General features: G+C 41.2%; 1 protein-coding gene across 7 annotated transcripts in view; it reads right to left on the minus strand.

Annotated features, from left to right (window-relative positions):
• The window catches only part of plecb (plectin b), a 145,096-nt gene extending 126,409 nt beyond the window's left edge, over nt 1-18,687 (minus strand). For 4 of the 7 annotated variants that reach the window (XM_083918579.1, XM_083918578.1, XM_083918592.1 and 1 more), the window contains exon 1: nt 18,491-18,687. In XM_083918579.1, coding sequence (XP_083774705.1) covers nt 18,491-18,680 — 190 coding nt within the window. In that variant the 5' untranslated portion in view covers nt 18,681-18,687. Of the gene's footprint in view, nt 1-3,473; nt 3,633-18,490 lie in introns of those variants that run through there. The other 3 variants (XM_083918586.1, XM_083918584.1, XM_083918582.1) reach the window with 1 other exon arrangement.
• Nucleotides 18,688-22,497: the final 3,810 nt, after the last annotated feature.

Below are 22,497 nucleotides of genomic sequence, written 5' to 3' on the forward strand. Positions count from 1 at the left end.
TACGCTGTATTTCTGTATTGGTCATTATCACTTTTGTGGCAAAAATAAAGATGGTTTCAATCCTAGTGGGACGCTGCACTGCAGTTCATTTTATTCACATCAAAGCTAGACTTGGCTTAATAATTCACAGATGTTTGATTTTTTTTTTCAGCCAAGAACAAACTGGAATTTAAATTACCCTTAGAAATTAATCAAGCTTGCCAAAAATAACCGTTTAATTGGCCGGGTGAACATGCCCACAGCTATATTTAGGGGTTATTTTAAGCCCCTCAGGGCATAGGACAGGGCCTTGCAGGACACACACTGGGGTGAAATATGGATTCCAGCCGTGTCTGTGCTCCCTCAGCAGTCCACCAAACATGAACAGGGCAATCCCCCGCTCAGGCCGCCCAGCAACAATCGGCATCAGCTGCTCGCACAAATTGCATTAGAGGACAGTGGAGAGACAGCCAGGTCTTCACCGTCCAGCCGGCTACAGTTTAGAGCAGACAATGAGACAGCAGTACTTAAAATTAGAAAGGGCAGACTGACTAAAGGACTATAATTGTATTTTCACCCATTTCGAAAATATTCTTGGTATCATTCTGCATGCTAACAGGATTCATGCTGTTCTGCTGTATTAACTGCCATAACGTGTAAGTCATATTCACATTGCTTTAACTATAACTATAGTCACTGTTACTTTGTGGTTGCTTGCATCTCTGGAAGTGTGTCTGTATGTCTGTCTGTCTTTGTCTCTCTCTGTCCATCTGTCTGTCTTTTCTCTCTTTCTCTCTTCTTTTCTTTCTCCCGAACCGGTCAAGACAGATGTCCGTCCTCCACAGAGTTGGATCTGTCCCACGTTCCTGCCTGTTAAAGGGAAGGTTTTCCTTGCCACCGGCTACCACATTGGCTACCACAATGCTAGGAACATGGTGCTAGCCAATACTGAACACCTGGAATGGACTCTCAGCCAGTAGTAATTCAATTCAATTCAATTCAATTTTATTTATAGTGCCAAATCGTAACAAAAGTTATCTCAGGACACTTTACAAACTAGGTAAAGACCACACTCTATGACTTATTTATGATAAACATAGACCCAACAATTCCCCCATAGAGTACGGTGGCAATGAAAACCTTCCCTATTACAGGCAGGAACATCAGACATGTAGTAGGCTACATGTGGGAGGATTTTGGATGAATTCTTAACTCTCGCTTTAATTTTACTCTGTTACCACTGAAAAAATACAGCACTGTTTTTTCTCTTTTTGGACCGAGCGGTGAGTGGTTTGAGTGAAGCAGGGGCAGCAACTGGCGGGGCAGGGGGTTTGTGAGTTTATAAGACTGGGTAGCGTACGATCCACTCCGCTTACACTAGCCGATTCTACACGTTCGCTCTGGGTCATCCTTATGTTCCTGTGTTCCCCGGTCTCATAAACCTATGCCTCTGCTGATTTAAAGATGAGTGACTTGAGAAGGTTTACAAACCAAATACTTTCCATTATGAATCATTAGTAGGTATATCTCCACACACACACACACACACTGAATGCAGCTATTATGATGTTTACTGAGTAACAGTAAGACAGGGTTCACAGGTAAGTCCTCTAACTAAGTTCCATATTCAACAGAAATGTAGCTGATTAGGGTTCTGCAGTATAAGCCAAAATGTTAACAAAATATATATGAGAAACATATTTTTACAAATGAGTGAAGAGAATGTGACAGTCAAAGGTCAGCTCCCTGACTGGCTATGTCATCAGTGTGCCTTAATAAGGAGAGCAGGACCTCAGTGGAGCACAGACTCTGTCGAGGAAGGAACACAGAAGAACGTCTGGAACATAAACACCTGCCACAGAGTCGACTCCTGCTTCCCATTACCTCCTGGTAAAGAAACAGTACTACAAACACAGAGGTCTGACACACACACATACACAGAAACATCTACACTTTTGGAACAAATGTTTTCTGATGTTTTACCAAAAAATAAGTGCACATTCATAAGACTATGATCAAGCAGAATAGCAGTCACACTGGTGATGTTTCTCAAATTCCTATGAAGCCGCCTGCTAATTGCCCTGCTCTAGAATACATGTTGGAAGTCAGTTTCCTATCAGTCCTCCACTCTTTCAACAATACGGCAGCCAAAACCCCTCAAACCTTTAGTGCTATTTGCACTTGATAATGACGCCTTCATTCTGTTATGTGTCACAAACCAATCTACCCTTTGTCCCGTGAATTTCCGGTCAAATCTAACACACTGACACACAATGTGGAGGCCCAAAGGGGCTGCTTATTTGGCAATGGGGCTGTTTGTTTACAGTAATTAAAATGACATCTAAAATGGATGTACTGTAATAATAGTTTACAGATGTTAAACGCAGGGCAGTGTTTTTTCTTGATAGATATAGGATGTCCACACAAACAGACTCACCGACAGAGAGAATTGTGCAAACATGCTGATTCACGGAAAATAAGCGGCAGTAATTCAGCACAATCCTAGTCGCCAGATTCTCACAAGAGAGAGGAGAGAAAAATGAAAACTGGGGCAATATTTATAGAGGAGCTTTCCCTCTTCCTGGTGATCTGACGGAACGAAACAGATGAAACATGCAGGAGGGAAAACATCTATCGGATTGAAAAGTGAAAGAATATTAACATATGATATATGGACAGGAATGACACCTAAACAAAACTTTAAAATAAAGGATGCTGCTGAGTGAAAAGCAGTACAGAGATGTGTTGCGATAGATTGGCATTGCTATACGTGTGAATTTGCTTTCACCTATAAGAACACACTGGATTTCCCCCTCCACATTGCTATCTTTCTCCTATTCATTTCTGAACCACATGAAGATGTCCAAAAAGAGTAAAGTATGTAAGATAATCTTGCGGAGGCTTGCTTGCTAAGCTGTACACTTGAGCAGATACAGGGACAAAATGAGATGAATATTTGAGAAGAAAAGCATGAGCTCCCTGCTTAATGAATTTGACAGTTGCTCAGCAGCACCTGTTAACGTCCTCTGTTGTGACTGGATACAGGATAACAATCATGCAGAGCGCTCGGACTTAAACTAAACCCATCTCTTGGTCTCTGTGAGGTCAGAGGTCGGCAGAGCGGGTTTTGTTGCTACGGTCACATATCAAAGTGGAACACTCCTGTAAATCCACCGGACTCTTGAAGTACACACACACTGAGGCAGCATGAAAGAGTGACAGGGAACATGTGCGCCAATCAATAAAACACTCAGCAGTGGAGAGATGCAGCGTGCATCGCTGGCGCTCTGCTCCACACAGCAGCCGGTGTGATCAAAGGCAGGGAAAGGTGCGTATGCAAACAGTCACGTGTTTGCACCTGTGCAGAGTCAATAACACCATGAATAGAGAAATGACTAAACCCCCCCTCTAAAAACATGCAAAAACTCCTTGTCCGTCATCACATGTAATCACGCAGTAGCTGTCATCACTGTAATGTGAGTAAAGGCTCCCACCTTTATACTTCTCTCTGACGTTTTCATAAGCCTGGATGAAGTCCTGCTCCTCTGCGTTCGGAGGCAGGTAGGCGGGTTCGTACATGGCCATGCTGCTGGCGCTCTCACCCTCTTCTTCTTCTTCTTCTTCTCCTCCTCCACCTCCTCTCTGCTTCTTCCTGTTCCTTTTAGGTCAGCTCTCTGTCAGTGTGTTTGGATGTGTGTGAGGCAGCCTGTGTTGTCCTCTGTCTGCTCTCTCTCTCAGCTGTGTGTGAACCCTCCACAGCTCCCAACTTCATTCCATTGCCCAACATGCCCCCCACCCCCAGCCCTCTCTTCCATACCCTCCCATAGTCTGGCTGAGAAATACTAATATAAATGTCAGGCCCCTCCTCTTAAAGATACACAGACGGAAGCAGCAGCCACCGCTCACTCACAGCCGGCTGCAGGCACAGCAGCAAGAAGAGCATACAGCGAGGCTCTCTGGTAATACTACAACTGAATTAGACTGTGATGGATGGCAAGCAGACCACTGATGCATGGATACACTATGCTTACAGTCAGACCAATGTTACATTCACGTCCCCTGTGCATAACCCCATAACACACCTCAGTGCTGAAATGTATTGGACATTGTGTTTGTTATATCAACCTCTGATCATGAATCTTAAAGCTGCAGTCGGCAAGTCTGGAAGATCAAGTTGACTCAGTCAAATTTCAAATGTTTACAACTCTCACGCCCCTTCCCCTCTACAACGGAGCTACTCTCAACGAGTGCTTGTCAGTGCGGGTGCACCAGATTCCTGTGAACGCGCCCGTTACTTCTGTCATCGATAAAGAGCATGGAGTACATGGTAGGCTGGCTAACTCAGTCATAGATAGCAACTGCTAACATCATTTAGCGTATGCCCAGCTTAAGACGTTTGCACATGATATTGTAGCATGCACAAGGGGAGAAAAACTGCAAACTGTGATTAGTGGACAGGATGATACTGGCACTGTGGATTTTTGCAAAAACAAACAACAAGCTTTAAGTGAACGTAGAGGCGCGTTTTTTTAAAACCGAATGATTTATGCTGTTTTATCGGTGTACAGTGTCGGCTTCGGTGAATAGGATCAAACAAATGTTGCAGACTGTGACTTTCACAAATGGGGTCAGGCACAATGACAGCAGTTCAGCATCCATAAGTGGAAGTAGCCTCTACACTACAGGCACTGCAGACGTTAATCATGCTCTGTGATCTACGCTTTGCTGATCAGTTTGACTACATTTCAGCAGGTGTGCAGAGACTTTGATATATACGATGGCCGACAAATAAAACATATTCAATTCTGTATAGCCACAATTGTGAATGAGTGAAGTTTTAGATTTAGATAAGCATTTTGCACTCATTTAACGGTGTAATTTGCCATATACAGTATGTCGCATCTGATGGCCTGGTTTTGATGGTAAACAGCAGGATTTTTATCACCTTGCACAGTAGCTGAATGATTGGGTTGTTAAAAGATCACGTGAGAATCATGGCCGCACATGTTACACAGAAAACCATCTTGTCAGGCTTCAAGTTATGCATTTGTGTCAGGCCCCCAATAAGTTGCCATTGACTTACATGGTGATAGAGACGTCTATAAATCACACCACCACATTTCAGAATTTGATCCATTTGGTCTGATAACTTTTGGGAAGTCTAGAAGAGCTGCACAGTTAAATATTTGAATCCCCATTCAAGCTAGCGGAGAGCTAAACAGGAAATAGTTGGTATTAGAGAAGTTTCTAGTGTGTCTGATCTATGAGCCCAACAGTGCTGAAGTATGACGGCGGTAGTGACGATCATCCGGGTATTTATAGTCACGGATATTGAACTTTTCTGGTTTCATGTGCCACTGAGCAGCTGCCATAGGAATGAACAGGGCTCCACCTCAAAAGCTGTATCCAGTTCTCTTAGTACATCCATGGTTGGTGTTCAAGCTAAGGTGAGCCGGCCAATCAGCGTCCTGTGAGGAGCTACCGGCAGTTGAGGGGAGAGCTGTGGGCGACAACGAGACGTCTGTTTGTTCCAAACAATAATGGCGGCTCCTAAAGAGGTTAGCTTAAAAGCTGCAATAGCATCAGTTTGATCAGAACTCAGGAGTTTTATACAATGAGAGAAGAGAACGGCACTGAAGGCCTTCATCGATGGAAAAGATGTTTTCTCTCTTCTGTTGTTTGACTTTGGCAAGAGTTTGATAGACAGATGGTTCATCCAATCAACTGCAATGTATATTTGGAAAGTGCCTGCCCTTTTTCAAACAGTTTCCAATAACGGCTTCGTGAATGGATATGTGGAACAAACCATCTGATGGGTCAGGATATGATTTTATACATGTTTAAGTTATTATTATTCAGAATAAAGTGGCCTCTGTGCTTTTAGCTTGTGTAGACAACCTGTTGGAATCATGTGCTAAAGTGACTGTTTCATGCCAACATTGCTTGAGGGCTTCTTTGCAGTTGCTGCCTATAAAAGGTTTGGGCTACAGACAGTTAATTTCTCACTTCCTGTAGATCTAGACAGATGCCTATCCAAATGTTGCTTGGAGCAGAAATGTTTTGGAAATGTTGGGATGAGTTGCCACATGCAATTTTACCTCTGAACAGTCAGTTTACATTTTAAGATACCAGCAAGTGGCTTTGTTGCTAAAAAGCGAAAATGTCACCATTGTGACATGGTTTTTGCCTTCCTGCTGCGTGCACATTCCCAGTACAGATTATAAAGCCTGCAAGAAAATTTGTTATTTGTGATATCGGGCTACATAAATAAAGCTGGAAGACCTTCATACAGTCATTCATTATTATTTAAAAGATGCTCAGGCCTTGCAAGTTATTGTTCTGTAATGCCTTAATTCCATCACGTTTGAAAAGGAAGTTGCCAGTTGGTACAGGATGTAATTTGCTAACAATGAAGATGTCCACCCTGATTGTGCCACAGTGACACACTCCAGCTGGTAGTTGCTTTGTTTCGCCCCGTCGCAGAGAAAGTTGATGGCTGCAGTGCGATGAATACATTTAAAGTGGAGATACGCCCTTGACATCCACCGGGCAAATCAACTGTTGGGGTAGCCACTGAATATTCAACAGGTGCCCTGACTGACCAGGCAGTTGATGGACCAAAATGAAGTATGGGTAAACTACTACTACTATTCAGATACACATGTCAAGACTTTAATGCAGCTGGTTGAGTGTAACATGACAGATTTTCAAGGTGATTTTTATTAATATCAGTGCAAGTTGTGTCAATATTTATGATTAATAACAGTGATGTTGGCAAACAGAGACAGGATTATGTCAACTAACAGAGACATACTGTGCATATATGATGGATTTAGCCTGCTACACTGTTTGAATCTAAAACAAAGTCTCATTGAGGAGTTTTATGATGGCACGCCTCATAAAAATGATGAGGAAAGTAAAAATGATATCACCCTGCAGTATTTCCATGCTGGTTTGCGTAGGAGTCTGCTGTTGCACAGTAGTGGAGATGTGATGTAGGAAAAGGAAAATCCCTGCAGCTCAGCCTGACTATCAGACATTTCTTTGGCCAAGGCCGAACTAACATCAGCCAGGACTCTTTCCTGAGAGGAAACGTGATAAGTCCACTCCAAACTCTGTTGTTGCTGCTGCAGAAGCAAGAGTATGTGTCTATATCTTCACAATCACTCCAACAGGAAATTTTGCTAGCAGAAACAGAGTTGGGCAAACACTCCAGCATGTTTTGTTAATATCAAAGTTCAGACACAATCTCAATTTAAAGTAATTTTCGTCTTTTCTCTTTCCCCAAATCTAATTTATTGATTTGTTAAGATTGATATGACAGTTATTTAGCCGCCGTGCCCATATCCATTTTTATTGTTGTTTATTTTTCAGGATATAATAAGTGGACCTTGTGCTAGAACTGAGACCTAAAGAACAGCATTCAGTGCACATTACAACATAAATTGTGGAATGTATTTCAGAGCATATTTATAAATTACATGCAATTTAACAATCATAATTGCATTCTTATCAGCCACTATTTGCCTTGTTGACTGCTATCGACCGATCGGCGAATGAGCTGGCATGAACAATGTTTATGCATTGTTTTTTTGCAGTCAGTTGCACGTGCTGCTACAGGATGGGGAGAAAAAGCCACTGGAGGTCAAAGGATGGTCAGTTTACAGTGAAAGGAAATATCTGTCATATGGGAGTATTACTTCGCACCAGAGAAAGATCTGCTACATATGCATATTTTAAATGTATAGATTCGTATCATGCATGGTATGGTGTTATTTGAGCAGTATTAGTGGTTAAAAAGGATGTTTTAAGGCCTTCACCGTACTGCCCCGAGCTAATCAGCGTTAGCCACGTCCGGCTGTTAGCCACTCTCCTGGATTTCTCAGTTAATAGTTCATACACAAAAAAACTTTCTCGATGGCTTATTTTATGTATATAACTGCTGAAAAAAACCATGGGATGATTTTGCCCCAGACTTACACTTTAAGAAAGGTTGGTAAGCAGTAGGAATCCTTGGCATAAATGGATTAATATGCAGTCACTCAGCTAAATGATTACATAACCTTTGAAATAGGGAGAGGCACGACAGAAGAATGACATCACCGTGTTGACTCTGGCGTCTGACAGATTAAACTCCACAGAACTAAAAAGAGAAGCCAGTTAGTACACACACAGAATTAACTCTTCATCCGTCATACACTGCAACCACAACATGATTGAGTGTCATATTTACGTTGATGTAGTCAGCCCACGCTCACATTTCCTAGTGTCCAAGTGACATCAAACTGCTGGCTGATACATGTCGAAGCCAAGTGAAGATATTTAACACTAAACGTTTAGCACTTCACCCACTATTAACACTCACTGACACAGGATCGCATGATGTCATTTTCCTTGACACATATAGTGGCAACACTTAAGAGATACTTAAATTTCTTGCTCGATCATTCTAGCCTGGTGTCCACTCCTTAATAGCTGGACAACCATATCTGGCTTCAGGACATCTGTTCATTTAGTTAAGCTGTGACTTTAAAAGGCTCATGATCTCGCTATCTGAATGTGAAAATGTGTGTGTGGGGATGTGTGCGGAGGTTTTTTTTCCCAGATGTCATTCAACAATACTCAACAGGTGCATGCAGGGGCTCAAGATTCTGGCAAGTTCTTCAGCTTGCTCGCACAAGCTTTCCACATTAGAAGATCTGAATGTGTGAGTGCATTTTCCAGTGTATTATCTGCTTGACGTGTGTATGCACACACTCAAACATACATACATACAGAGGTGTGTGAGCATGTTTGATACTTTGCCTGTGAATGAAACACAACAAACAAAGCTGATTGTTCAGGCCCTTTACACACCGATGGGCACTTTTTCCGCACAACAATATATTTTTTTGAACTGTTGTTTTTGTCATGCGCACTCTCACACAGGACGTGAATATTATGTACTGATAAAGCAAGGTCAATTTTTTTCCAATTTCAATTTTTCTCAGCTTTCGCACCATGAATAAAGACATCAACCATTAGGATAATAAAACAACATGGAAACTCAATTGTCCAATTCAAGTCACCAAACTTTACTCCTTTCAACCTTGACAAAGGCAGCACATAACACTTTTTCCTTTCTTACCTATCACAATAAAAGCCCTAGACTGTATATATTTTGCGGCATTCGCATTATTCAGGCCGAGCGCCGCAAAGTCACATCAGTTTGTATTGACTTTGTACGCAATTCACCTCAACGTGGGCGGTGTGAAATGCAATGCAAAGACGTAAATAGATGCAAATTTATCAATTTGAAATATTTCAGCCTGCACAATCAGACTTGCAAGAGTACCGCAACGAAGCAGATTTACGCGTCGGTGTGAACGCAACGAACAGGTTGACCTCATATTAACCTTGTCATTAAGCCTTGCTTTGATCATATGAGGATCATGCAATTAATTGGGATGATGTCATTTTACATGGATTTGTAATGTAAAATAATGTATTTCATTGTACCTGTATGTATTACCGTACACTGCATAACATTTTCCTTAGAATTGTAATATAGTATATTATTATATAGTATATTTTTAAGGTTTTGAAATATATAATATGCTACTATTTGAATAGAAAACAACATGCACAGCACTTCCTTTGTCTCCTTTGTGTTGCAGGGAATCAAGTTCCCGGAAGATATGTCTGTGTCTTTTTTCCAGGTGAGTTTCCTTCTGTTTGTTATTCTAGTGGGACCGACTCACAAGACAAGAGAACATACATCATTGACATTATTGATGTTTTTCACCACTCTTTTCTGAGAATGAGATGCCAGCCTTCACACACCACAGGACATCTTTCATACTCCAGTGTCAAGTGGATTACTGAAGCACTGCTCACCGCTGATTGAAAAAGCCATGAGGGAAAGCAACAAAACTTTGTGTAGACACACACTATTATGTACACTCACGTAAAAAACACACACACAGGCAGGAGTTTTATTCTGGCCAACCGTTAGTCTGGCTTCTGAAGATGACAAACTTCTCAACAATAGCGTGACAGTTGTTATAATGGGAGAATTTATGGCTGACTAACTAAAACACAGGCCTTATCCTCTGCAGGATTTTGAAGGATTGGAAATAGTTATGTCAGTGGAGACGAGGTTCGAAAGTCAAGGGAACGGCTGTGTGATTATTTTCTTCTTCGTATTTACATGTAACACTCTCTTTAACACATATTACATTTATTTGGACCTAAACTGAATCTATGCCATTGTCAATAGCCGACAGTCTGTGATAAATAGCACTGCAAAGGCATTAGCTGTGCAGAATGTCCAGAAACCCTGTGACTGTTGCTGGTGTTCAGTGTGTTAAGATATCTCTTCACCTCCTCCTTCTTTCTTCTTTGTCAGTGTACCAAATGATCCCCAGTCTGGAGTTTTGAAGCAGTTCACTGTCAATTAGCCAGGGCTGGGGCTGCATGGACACTGGTCTAGCAATAGCAAAGTGTAATAATGCTGCACTGCTGCTGTAAGAACAGTAAAATAACAGAGGGAAAAGCATACAAACAGGCATGGCTCCCTCTTCTGGATATCCACAACAGTATCTACCTGAAAAACACTCATGCACAGAAGTTACTGGATGTTTTTTCTCATCCTTGCATGGATCTGTCCATTTCTCCATGGCTCATTATAGAATTTTAAACTGACAGTATGGTTCAGCATACCTCCCCTGATTCAGAATGTAATTGAGAAGCATAAAGGTTGAATCTGTAAAAAAGAAATATAGCTGTTTTTTCAAGTCAATTGAGCATACAACTTTCTTTTTTGTCTGCTGAAGCAAGGCAGAGTACTGTATCACAAATGGGCACAGTGAACACACTATGTAGCCAATGCTATTTGAGTCTGGTGAGGGAAATGAGACACATTTTCCAGAAGCTGGGATGACGCTCCAGGATGAACACTTTGAGGCAACCAGCCTCTTTATTAGAAAGTGCCATCTAGTGGGCAAATGGCTTATTGGGGTCTGGAGGAGGTACTAGAGCTGTGAAGTTTAATATATGATAAAATGACATTTAATAAGCTGTTGTAGTTCAACTGCAGCTTAGCTCCAATTATAGGTAGAGGCCATCATCACATTCCCAGCATTTAGTTTACATAAGCCACTTCTTAAACCTGAATATGATTAGAAATACAAAGAGGCTGGAAGTGTATACAATCAGAACTTAACTGCAAACATAATATGATAAATGTATCCAACTCTGGCTTCCACTAAATGTGTTTTATTATACTATTATGAAAGCAGAATGAGGCAAGAGTCTTGTATGTGTCTATGGAGTAAGTGTAATACTACAACTGCATTAGATTGAGATTTACACCTCTCAATTGGCATCCTTTCTCAGGTCCTGACACAGTTTATACTGATAAGATGAGGAGCAGGCACTGGGTCGCTCACATAACTCTCCATACAGCCTGTAATATACAAGCTCCATAGTACTGCTGAGACAGTCTTCCACTACACTGATCATTTCCACGGTAAATCTCTTCCCGCTTTGGCCACAGTGTGGGCTTGAGACAGTCTCTGTGTGGCGGCGTCTGAGTATCAGATCATAGCCCCCTCGTAATGAATAATTGAGGAGCACTTTGCAGGGACGCGAGGAGTTTAAGTACAGCTTGGATTCTCAAGGCCAGCAGTGACAGTACACACACCATGACTGCAAGGGAATTCAACATCAAAATGCACCACCAGCAAAATATTCAACGCCTCCCTTAAAGGGTCAGACACTCTGAGTAAAAATATTTTCATTATTATTATTATTTTTATTTTACCCTTGTCAGCTGCTTTATCAATGATTATTTATTCATTACCTATATAAGTAACTGTTTAATATTAGTGTGCGCAATACTGCAATGATAATGCAAGCGTGCAATATCCCAGCTCGTCTACACTGTACTTAATTATATTAATACTACATTTACATTATACTGCACAATAATTCTTTTCCATGGCAGCACTATTATTATTATTTAAACTGTTGTATATATTGTATTGTAGTATACATATTTCACATATTTCTATCTGCCACTTACAATAGTAATATAATGTAGTTGCACATGTTTTTATTTTTTATTTGTTGATATCTACTGCAGCATAATGTATACATATTCATTCATTCATTCATCTTCAACCGCTTATCCCGGGGTCGGGGTCGCAGGGGGGCTGGAGCCGATCCCAGCTGACATCGGGCGTGAGGCGGGGTACACCCTGGACAGGACGCCAGTCTATCGCAGGCAACATAGAGACGAACAGAGACAGACAACCATTCACACCTAAGGGCAATTCTTAGAGTAATCAATTAACCTAACACATGCATGTCTTTGGACTGTGGGAGGAAACCGGAGTACCCGGAGAAAACCCACGCGGACACGGGGAGAACATGCAAACTCCACACAGAAAGGCCCAGGCCGGGATGCAAACCGGGAACCTTCTCGCTGTGAGGTGACAGTGCTAACCACTATATTATATTATATTATATTATATTATATTATATTTTATAATAATAATAATAATAATAATATACCTAATCTTATTGTATTTTTATTTTATTTTATTCAGTTTTTTTATTCAGTGTTATTGTTCATGGTCATAATATCTCTTGAGTTATGTTGCAGAGCATTGTGCCAGTTCTTGAGTACTGCTCGATAACTAGATGACCTCTGACCTCTCTCTGTTCTCCTGTACTGACCCCACAGCAGTACTGTGGATGGTAAATCCTCCCTGTGACAAGTCTGACAGCTGACTGACCGAAGAATGTTCAACTCAATCATTCACTGGTCGGTGAATGAGTTAGAGATGCATCTATCCGAAAACTGGATCAAATATTGGCTCTAATATTGAATAATTAGCTGGATTGGATATCGGATAAATGAGGCCGATCCAGCATTCCGATCCAATCATTTCTTTTTTTTAATATCATAAACAGCAATACAGTTACAGTGATCTAGTCACTTCAATTCAATGTTTGCAACAGCGGTTACGTCATCAAGCAGAGCACACATAGCAGCAAGTGATGAGCAAACACAGAGCAACATGGAGCAAGTGTCGGACGGAGCCGAGTCTACTTTGTGGAAACAACAAGTCTGACTGCAACAGGCAATATCTGCAACGCCAAAGTTGCGAGGGGTGGTGATAAGCACTTTGTCATTTGTTAATAAATAATTTCAAGTACATTTACATCTGTGTTAATTTGTTCCCTTTTTTTTAACAAGGCTAAATGTTTATGTCAAGCCTGATGCCTTCACTCACATGGCAAGGTACACGGTTTATTCATTTAACAGTAGGATAAGATCTGCATCTGGTATCGGCCAATACGCTCATCTCAAGTATCGTGTCAGATTGGATCGGAAAAAACTGGATCGATGCATCTCTAGAACAAGTGTATGCTGGGAGGCTGTATGATTGTACTGGGATACATCAGAGAAATAGATCATCTATTAATAATATGGAATTTGGGATGTTAATACATTACAAAAAAACACTATTCTTCATCATCTATACTCTCAGGCAGGGATTTCTATTAAAACAATATCAGTGGAGTAGTAAGTGTTTCATGCCTTAATGGTTACACTGGATGGGCCTATCAAGTCCTCCCAACGGACTCTCCTCATTCCTATTTACAACCTCCTAATATTTCTGCTAGGTAAGAAGATCCAACTGAAGCCCTCACTTCACCAGCTCTCAATCTAATTGTTCAAGGCCTATTCCCACAGGTGTGTAAGCTGCTATAACAGGCCATTCGAGAGTCAAATGTCATTTAGAGATCTGCAAAGTTGAGAGTAGTCATGAACTTGACAGTAGGGATGTCACAATATGAGATTTTGATATAGCGATTAATCAGGGAATTTATTATTTGAAACTTTGGAAGGAAAAGACACACAAACATTTTTGGGTCCTGCGCATAAAACCTGTCAGCCTACTTTCTATTAAAAATAGAGGGTTCAGCATGTATTCATAGAACTGGAGTTACATCCAGGTCACTATTGCATATCCCTGCGAGATTCAGGAAGTAAACAATAACATGTTGTAAACTACTCCAGCCCAGTTGAAACTGGTTTGGCCTAGCTTAGTAATGTCACATTCACTAATTGAGTTGTTTTTACTTTGACCAATTGAGCATAAAGGGGTGGATGATTATCTTGAAGATGTTGGAACATATTCCAAGTGTTGGACACTTTGCAGTCACTGGATATCCATCTTCTACAACTTCCTGATCCAAAAACAAACCGGCGCACACATGCATGCTTTACGTAAGTTTCAAAGAGCAACAATGTTTCTACAATTATTAGGGTTATAAAACTTTTAATATATGTAACCTCAGTTATGGGAAAAACAGTTAATCCCGACATCCCTACTTGAGAGACGGCTGACAAGACATAAAAGAGTACACCTGTCCCAAATAGCCTGAGCTCACGTTACAGAGTTACATTAAATACTTTACCCATTTTCTTGCTTTCTAGCGAGTGGGTAAAAAAAAGACGAATTGTCATGAGACTATTGTTATTATTTACTATTTTTTGGCCATGCACAGTGTATTTTGTGAGTATTCGCTGGTTGCATGGCCAAGATATAGTCAACAAAGAAACTTAAAACCACACATTGTTTTTTAAATTAATTTAATTAAAGAGGTGATAGTAGGTTGAATCTGTTACCTTTGTATGAACAGAGCCAGGCTAGAAGTGTCTGGTCTTTATGCTAACCTAAGTGAAGCGGCTGATGGCTTTATATTCATATCAGTGTTTTAGGTCACTATTGATGTTATGTGCTCTTTGAATGTTTTCAAAATGGCAAAAGAAACAGAGCCTTCTGATACACCACTAGCACATGCTCATCTATATACAATCAGGGGTTCAGTAGCAGCCAGTTAGTCAGTCAGCAGAGTCCACAACAATAGCTCAGCCTCGCCCCTGGGTGCTGACACAGCCTGACCTGGCCCTCTGATGGGTAGAGGAAGAGGAGTACAGGATGTGGACGCAAGCCTATTGTAGGCGCTAAAGTTATCCAAACTTCCTCTTAGCCCACCAGGAGCACAGCATTCCAAACAAGCTCCATCAAAGAGTTATTGTGCTAAAATTAGCACATAGAACTTTGTGCATTTTACAAAATAAAGGGGGGGGGTCAAACACATAAGCATGTTTTAAGGCATGTTTACAGTTTGTCTCAATGACTGATATTGCCCATCATCAATTATTTCAGTTGTTCTACACTGACTTTTGAGTCCATAATGGCAACACCATTTCAAAATGACTTCAGCCACAACTTTTGTATTTATGTAAACCAATATATTTTGGCAAACGTGCCGACACTGATAACTCTATCTATGAATAGCCAAATTTGTCTGATAATATCAGCCAGCTGACTTAAGCTATATTGTGCAAGAGTCACTGCATTGCAATGTGATGACGTATACTGTAGATCATTACACAGACCTTTAACCGCACTGACACCTTCATAACAGTTCTATCACCCAGAAGGGATTCCAGAAATCAAGGGACTAATATTCTATTATTAATAGGTCATTTTAAAGAGGTGTTGATACTGATAATTACATATAATAAGGAATGATTATGACTTGGTATTTCAAATCAAATGTACTTGATATAGAGTCAGTTTTACATGAGGTCTTCACTTAGAAACTCTGTAAATGTTTCACACTTGGCCTCAGGCAAGCAGCATGTCACAGCAGTGGCACTGCTAAACTGTCCCATAGTGTAAATAAATAATGTGTTCCCAGCTTCCCTGCAGTTGAATTGGACAGGATCCCAGCCTATTGTCTGAGCAAAAAGAGCCACACCTTTCACTTGGAAAAACTACTTTCTTACTGTTCTTCCCTTAACGTATAATGTGCATATCCTGTTCAGCTAACAAAACCCATTAGGAGTCTTCAGGGGAAACAAATACTTTATATACGGTATGTTCTGTCTTGTTTCCTTTTTGCTTACAGTATAATTTACCGTGCAAGGTTAACTGTTCCTTAGTGACCTGGTATTTAAAGTTCACTGGACAGCTCAGAGCAGCTTAAAGGAGCAGAGTGGATTCAGGGGGATATATGGGCAGCAATGGAATATATTATTCAATTCATGTTTTCATTGTGTATTATTGTGTATTTGTTAGCTTAGAATCAGCCCTTCATATCTACATAAGAAGGGAGTTCTCTTCCGCAGAGTCTGCCATGTTGCATGTTTCTACGTAGACCAAAACGGACCACCAAACGGCCACCGTCGTATCCACTACACGCTTGGGAAGGAGAGGAATGAGAGAAGGGGTATTCAGTTGGTTGCAATTTGTAACCACATTGCTAGATACAAGTAAATCCTAAACGCAGCTCCTTTATAATGCATACAGTAATAGGGCTACAATAGGAAAAAAGCATCCTACCTCACCACTAACCCAACTGCTTGTGATCCTGTTCTCAGTCCCTACCACCATCAGAAAAAGAAGTTACAATACATCCACAAAATCTACTCTTCTCGCTGCTTTGTCAAGTTATATCAGAACATATATATACAGTGGCATGACCTATGGAATACAGTGGTGAATATCACAAACAGGGTTTTCTAACAATGAAATGTAAAACAAAAAGCCAAGTTAATGGAAGCTACCCTATATACTCACCCGACACTAACTACAACCTAAAATGAACGGTAACCATCTTTGGGAAAACTTTGAGTTTTTAGTTTGGTCCATGTCCCATCCGCCAAGATTGAGGGGGCAGAACTTGTAATTGCAGCCAACCACCAGGAGGCAATCCAGATACTTTGGCTTCACTTTTAGAGAGCTGTCAAGCCCTCCATCTTTATATAAAGTCTACGGAACACACCCTAACATGAAGTTATTTGCACAAGTGCTCCTGAATGCATTTTACAGTTCACACACATCTATTTTTAGTCGCAAATGAGTGAAACGTGCACAGTCAAGCCCTGTTTTGTCATGTTGTTTGACAAGTTCTATCCGATATGCCAACGAGGAAACTCCCACAGAGGGCTATGGTCCTGATTTAATTAATACATGCATTTCCTACTGCATTCATAAGTAGACAAATTAGCGTTATAAATAATGTTCTTTCATTTCCGTTCATAAAGGCTGATTTTCAGGGGTGTGAACAGTCTGGTTTCCATTTCAGTCAAGCTTTAAAACACCCACTCGAGTGAGACTTGTTTCCCTTTTTTCTTCAAATGACACTGGCTTAGCATTCTCAGCTGTCCCCGTGTCAAATATTCCCTCTTTAAAAAATAAAGTAACACTAAGCTTAAAAGCATTGTTTCACAGACCTCTTGTGGTTTAAACTCTCAAGTCTGTTGGACATGACCACACACAGCAAATGTGTGCTGCTGTCCGCACCATTCACCATTACCAAGTGCTAACCTTTGCCTTTTATAGTCTATGAGCTGTGTTACACCATCCACCTGTGTTTAACTGTCCTATGTCAGAAAAATAACTTCTCAACAAAAGAGGGATGGTTTGTAGACAGTTTTGAGACAATGGTTCAAATGTATCTTTTGAAAGGAGTGTGTGAACTTATTTTCCTTTGTGATTAATGAGCTTGCTAAATGACAGTTGGCAGGCTACCTGGCTCAGAGGGCTTCCCTTTCCCTCTTCAGTAACTCTTTATTGAATGACAATGAGAATGAAGGGCTAGAAGGGAATAAATAGGGATCTTGAAACTAACAAGTTCCTGATTTGCTAGTGAGCTACTAACGTGACTCTGCCAGATGTATTAATTCACAAGATTCTCATTTGCTTAGCATATCCATCTGGGAACTCTTGTTTGGAGATCTTTTGGGAAGGAGTGAAAATACTAGTTGCTGATTGGATAAGCCATCTGTCTATCACCAACATACAGGCCAAATCCACCAATCAGATCAACATTGCGAATGACGTACTAACATGGTCAAGGCAAAGCTCAGAAAGTAAACAATATTTTGGAGAAGGATATTTGCGGTTTGTGTAATGCAAAATTTACAGATAAAAAATTCAGGTGCCTGGTCCATATTCCAACAGAAGGATCAAAGAGAAAAAATGCGTTAGCGAGGGACTTCCTCGATAGCTGCGCTCATCTCATCTGTGGAAGCCGGCATGTTGTTTACAGTGAACAGTCGCTTCTTGTTTCGTCAAACTTAAATCCGCCTCAAAACCAACGCTGATTGGTTCGGTCCCTTGGCAAATGGCTCGAAATGTTCTCTGCCGCCAGTATGAATTAATTTTTTTGTTGACATCAAAAGTCTGAACAGGATCTACTTGTGTACTTGTGTGTCTACTGGTGCAGCAGTAGGTGACGCTGTGTTTACAGCCCACAGAAAGTTAGACTGAGTAAAAATACAATGGGGCTTGCAAGATCAAGATGGTCTCATCAGGCTCGTGAGCTACAGTAGTTCATCAACTAGGCCTGCAAATAGTCCCTGTCCAGCTTGAACACACAGTGCCACTTTCTGGAGTTAAGTTCAGTGCAAGTTGCACTGCAGTTGTTATAGTCATCCTACCTGCAATGCGAATGACAGCCCTCTCTGCTGGATCCAGGACTTCCCCTGAGGTGGACTTGGAGCGTTTGACCCTCTGGAGTTTGGAAAGATTCCAGGGCAGGGTGTCTCCAGGACAAGGGACGCTGCTTCTCTCTCCATAGATTTTCTCCGCTGGGGTTTGATTCCTGCATCTGTCTTTACGCGTCGCCATCACCTTCCTGTTAGAGAGATTAAAAGACAGAGTTTGAGAGAATATGGAGGAGATGAAGTACTAACTGTCATGCTTGTTGTCTTGGTTATCTTATAATGTACAGCTGTTGTTACTACTATTACTAAACTACTGACTCTTTAATCTAATAGCCAAGAACGAAGATGTAAAAGAGAGACACCCAAGGTTTACTAAAGCAGTCAGGGTCAGCCGCTGTGTCAGTGGCTCTAATAATGTTTAACAACCATTGAAATGCATGACAAGATAGAATTCAAAATACTTAAGATTAGAGTGTCATAAAATGCAAAATGCAGGGCTAGACAAACAATGACCTGTGAAATATCACCCGTGGTGTGTCGGTATGCCAGCAGGGCGAGGCTCCATGACCGTGATAACACAGCACAGTATGGACCTTCAGCCGCTCATGCAAAATACAAGATATTACATTGCACCTCCGTGGCTTATTTTGCTCTTCTGATGTGGACTTAGGTCAGGCGATGAAAAATGGGTAAAGTAAAACATTTCTAGAGAGGATGATTCCACTGATCCAGCATTGCATTCCTATATTTGCATTATCAGACTCAAGAGGAACAGTTCTGTAAAAGAACATTTAATCAATGCTGCAAAACCAGGCAGAGACATTGGGCCTCATTTATCAATCTTGCGTGAAAACGGGCGCAGATCTGAGCGCAGAATTGGTCGTAGGAAAGGACCCACGTATGATTTATGAAACATTTGTATCGGACCAATCTCAGCGTACGAATAAGCGGGCCTTGATAAATGCGGCGGCTGAATTCGATCGTCATTAACATGTTACGCCCTTAAATATAACTGTTTCGGAGGCCTCGCCCACTGAGGTCAAACATGTAGAGGAGAAACAAGAAAAGACACTTCTCCGACACAGATATCGGCATCCTGACATCCGAGATGGTGCAAAATAAATATGTGCTTTTTGGCAGTCTTAAGAGTGGAATAAAAGGGGCCCATAAAAACGCTGTATGGAAAAGAATAACGGAGGCAGTCAACCCGAAGCAGCGCTCCACTGTGGCGTGTGTACGTGTGTGCGCACTGCTGAACCTGCGCTCCTGCTCTGTAGCGGGGTTTGCCAGCGGGGTTATTAGGTATTCCGTTAGACCTTTGTCACCTAGAAGAACCATACCAAAATGTTAATCATCTGGTATCTTGTTTGATTTAATTCAATTTATCGAGGGTAGCCACTTACCGAGGAGATGACTTTGGCTCTGCAGTGCGCTTTCCTTTTCATTCACTAAAGCGCAATCGCATCAACTGCTTGTCCCTGTCGGGGGCGCGAGGGGCTGGAGCCGAGCTGTTTTGAAATATGATATAATATAAGTTTTTTCGGCTAAAGCCTAGTGCGTTTGACCAGTGTGAGTGCACCCGCATCCGCGCATAACTGCGGCCAGCGGGCCGTCCACGGCCCGCCTGAGAGAGGTGCGCTTTTGAAGAGTGCGTGGACAAGTACTCTAAAGCCCGGGGCTCGGTGTGGAAGGACAGTGTGAGTGCGCCCTTAATGTTACTTGAAATCCTGTGAAGGGAGCCGTGGTGGGATATTGACCAGAAACCAGGAAGCGTCACAAACTGGATGTTGCGTACTTGTGTAGAACACAAACATGGCTGGCAACAGCTCGAATAGGATTTTAGTTTCCCGAGCCACAGTCTTTGAACACATCGGCTATCTGTCTGGTGACAATTTATCCTCTGGGGGCAACTGTGGATATAAGGGACTATACCAAGACTTCCTGTTCATTCTTTACTGTCCAATTAGCAACTTGAGGCGCAAAATGGAGTTAAGAGATGGCGTCTCTAACAGAAACCGAATGAAATACTAAATGGTCATCATACAATAACTAATGGGTTGGGGGACAGCCAATGTCTTCTTCCTCTTTTGCTCTCCACAAGGATGATTACTTGCATGCAACCAAAGCCAGCTCAAATGTAATAAGTAAATACTATATGGATTACAAACGAAACCAGACCGCTGCTGCTACCCAAATCTTGTCCTGTTGCCTGAGGATTCTACATTCCTATGCAGAATCTGTTTATGACTCTTTCTTTTGTATGTTTTTTTAATGCAAAACACAAGTGCAACCATCTCCATCAATGTTTTTTTTTTAAGTAATGTTTGATCATGCAAGTTTGTTAGAGATCCCAAGTAGGGCTGTACAATAAGATGTAAAATTGATATCACGGTATAATTTGAAGCATAGACAGAAACGGTATTATATCACGGTACATTGATTTGTCTTTAGTTTTCTATATAAATGCTTTTGAATTACTGTACATTACTGTCCAAGTAATGAGGCAAGGAAGTGTTTTATTTTCATGCTACTTTATACTTTAACTCCACTACAATTCAGTGGAAATATTCTACTTTTTACTTCACTACATTTATCTGCTGACTAAAGATATTTACAAAATACTTATCTGTCCATTCCCAGTTGAATTGCCGGTTTTCTGTGTCAACCTTTCGTTTTTTCAGTGTATAAAGAAACATTGTGGTGGTGATTTAACCACGGATACAACCAGACTAAAACGATGGCAAGAACAACAACAGGCACAAAGCCGGCTGTTATGATGCAGAAATTGTGCGGAGCGTCGTGGCTGCATGCCTAGAGGAAGTGTGTGGAGCAAGTCTCCCAGTCCGCCAGTATTTGACGCACTGAGACAGTTGCACTAAGATGCGAGAGAAGACAGCAGTCAACATAGGTCACTACGGCTATGAATTACTTTTACACATGGGGCTTCTACTCAAAGGGTTCTGTTTTGCCTGCACGCATTGTGAGCATTGCCGGTTTTACAGTAGAGTCAAAATCCATACCATAGCGCAAATTCCTACCGTCCTACCGTCTATACCATTTATACCGTTTATACCGTACACCCCTAATCCCAAGTCCCTAGAATCGACACTCCAAGTGTGTGGTCCTGGGTCTTGGCTGACTTGTCTGCTCAGTCTCTGACCTGTCCCTTTAGATTATATACTTAGCAGAATCGTGCATCATCAAACAATGACAGAGCAGAATGGAAATTATCTGTGCCACTAGAAACATCACAATTCACATATTTTATCATACCCATCGTATTCATTATTAATGTATAGCACATTACATTGTGTGTGCTATAGTAAATAAATCCTAAATGGACCTTTTTGAGGTTAAAACCCAACGGTCGCTGATATCAAGTGTAACATAATAGCTAATACTTTATATCACCAATTTATGTTAAAGGTGTGTGAAAAGACACTTGGAGATGGAGATCAACACAGAGTAGTTACATGAGTCAAATAAACTGAAGTGGTGTTTCCTGAAAGGCTCTCTCAGATGACACTTTCTGTCACCTCATGACACAATCACTTAACTTCACTTTCTGTCAGCAGAAATATTTCTGGAAGAACGCTTTGACTTAACTACAACAGACATGACTTTAAAAATACACATTATATTGAGCAATTTCAGGAAATACATTTTTCTGTTGCCAATGTTAAGACAGTTAGTGACACCCCTTGTGAGATATAAACCCCTTCAGATGATAGCACTACTTTAACAAGACATGTCTGGATGTAGTCACGGCTGACCTGAGTTCAGAGTCCACTCAAAGTTATCATACTGTACATGTAAATGTTTTGGCAGTCCAGCTAACACTGGGTCAGGATGTCATTACAGAACAGGCTACAGTAACTATATTCTCTAAAAGGGCTGCAGTCAAGACCAACTAAGGACTAATCGAATCCATGTCAAGTCAAAGACCAAGTCCAAAGGTAGTCGAGACCAAGTCAAGTCCCAGTCCAGAGCAAACCGATTCT

The sequence above is a fragment of the Echiichthys vipera genome (assembly GCF_963691815.1).
Source record: "Echiichthys vipera genome assembly, chromosome: 8".
Classification (NCBI taxonomy): domain Eukaryota; kingdom Metazoa; phylum Chordata; class Actinopteri; order Perciformes; family Trachinidae; genus Echiichthys; species Echiichthys vipera.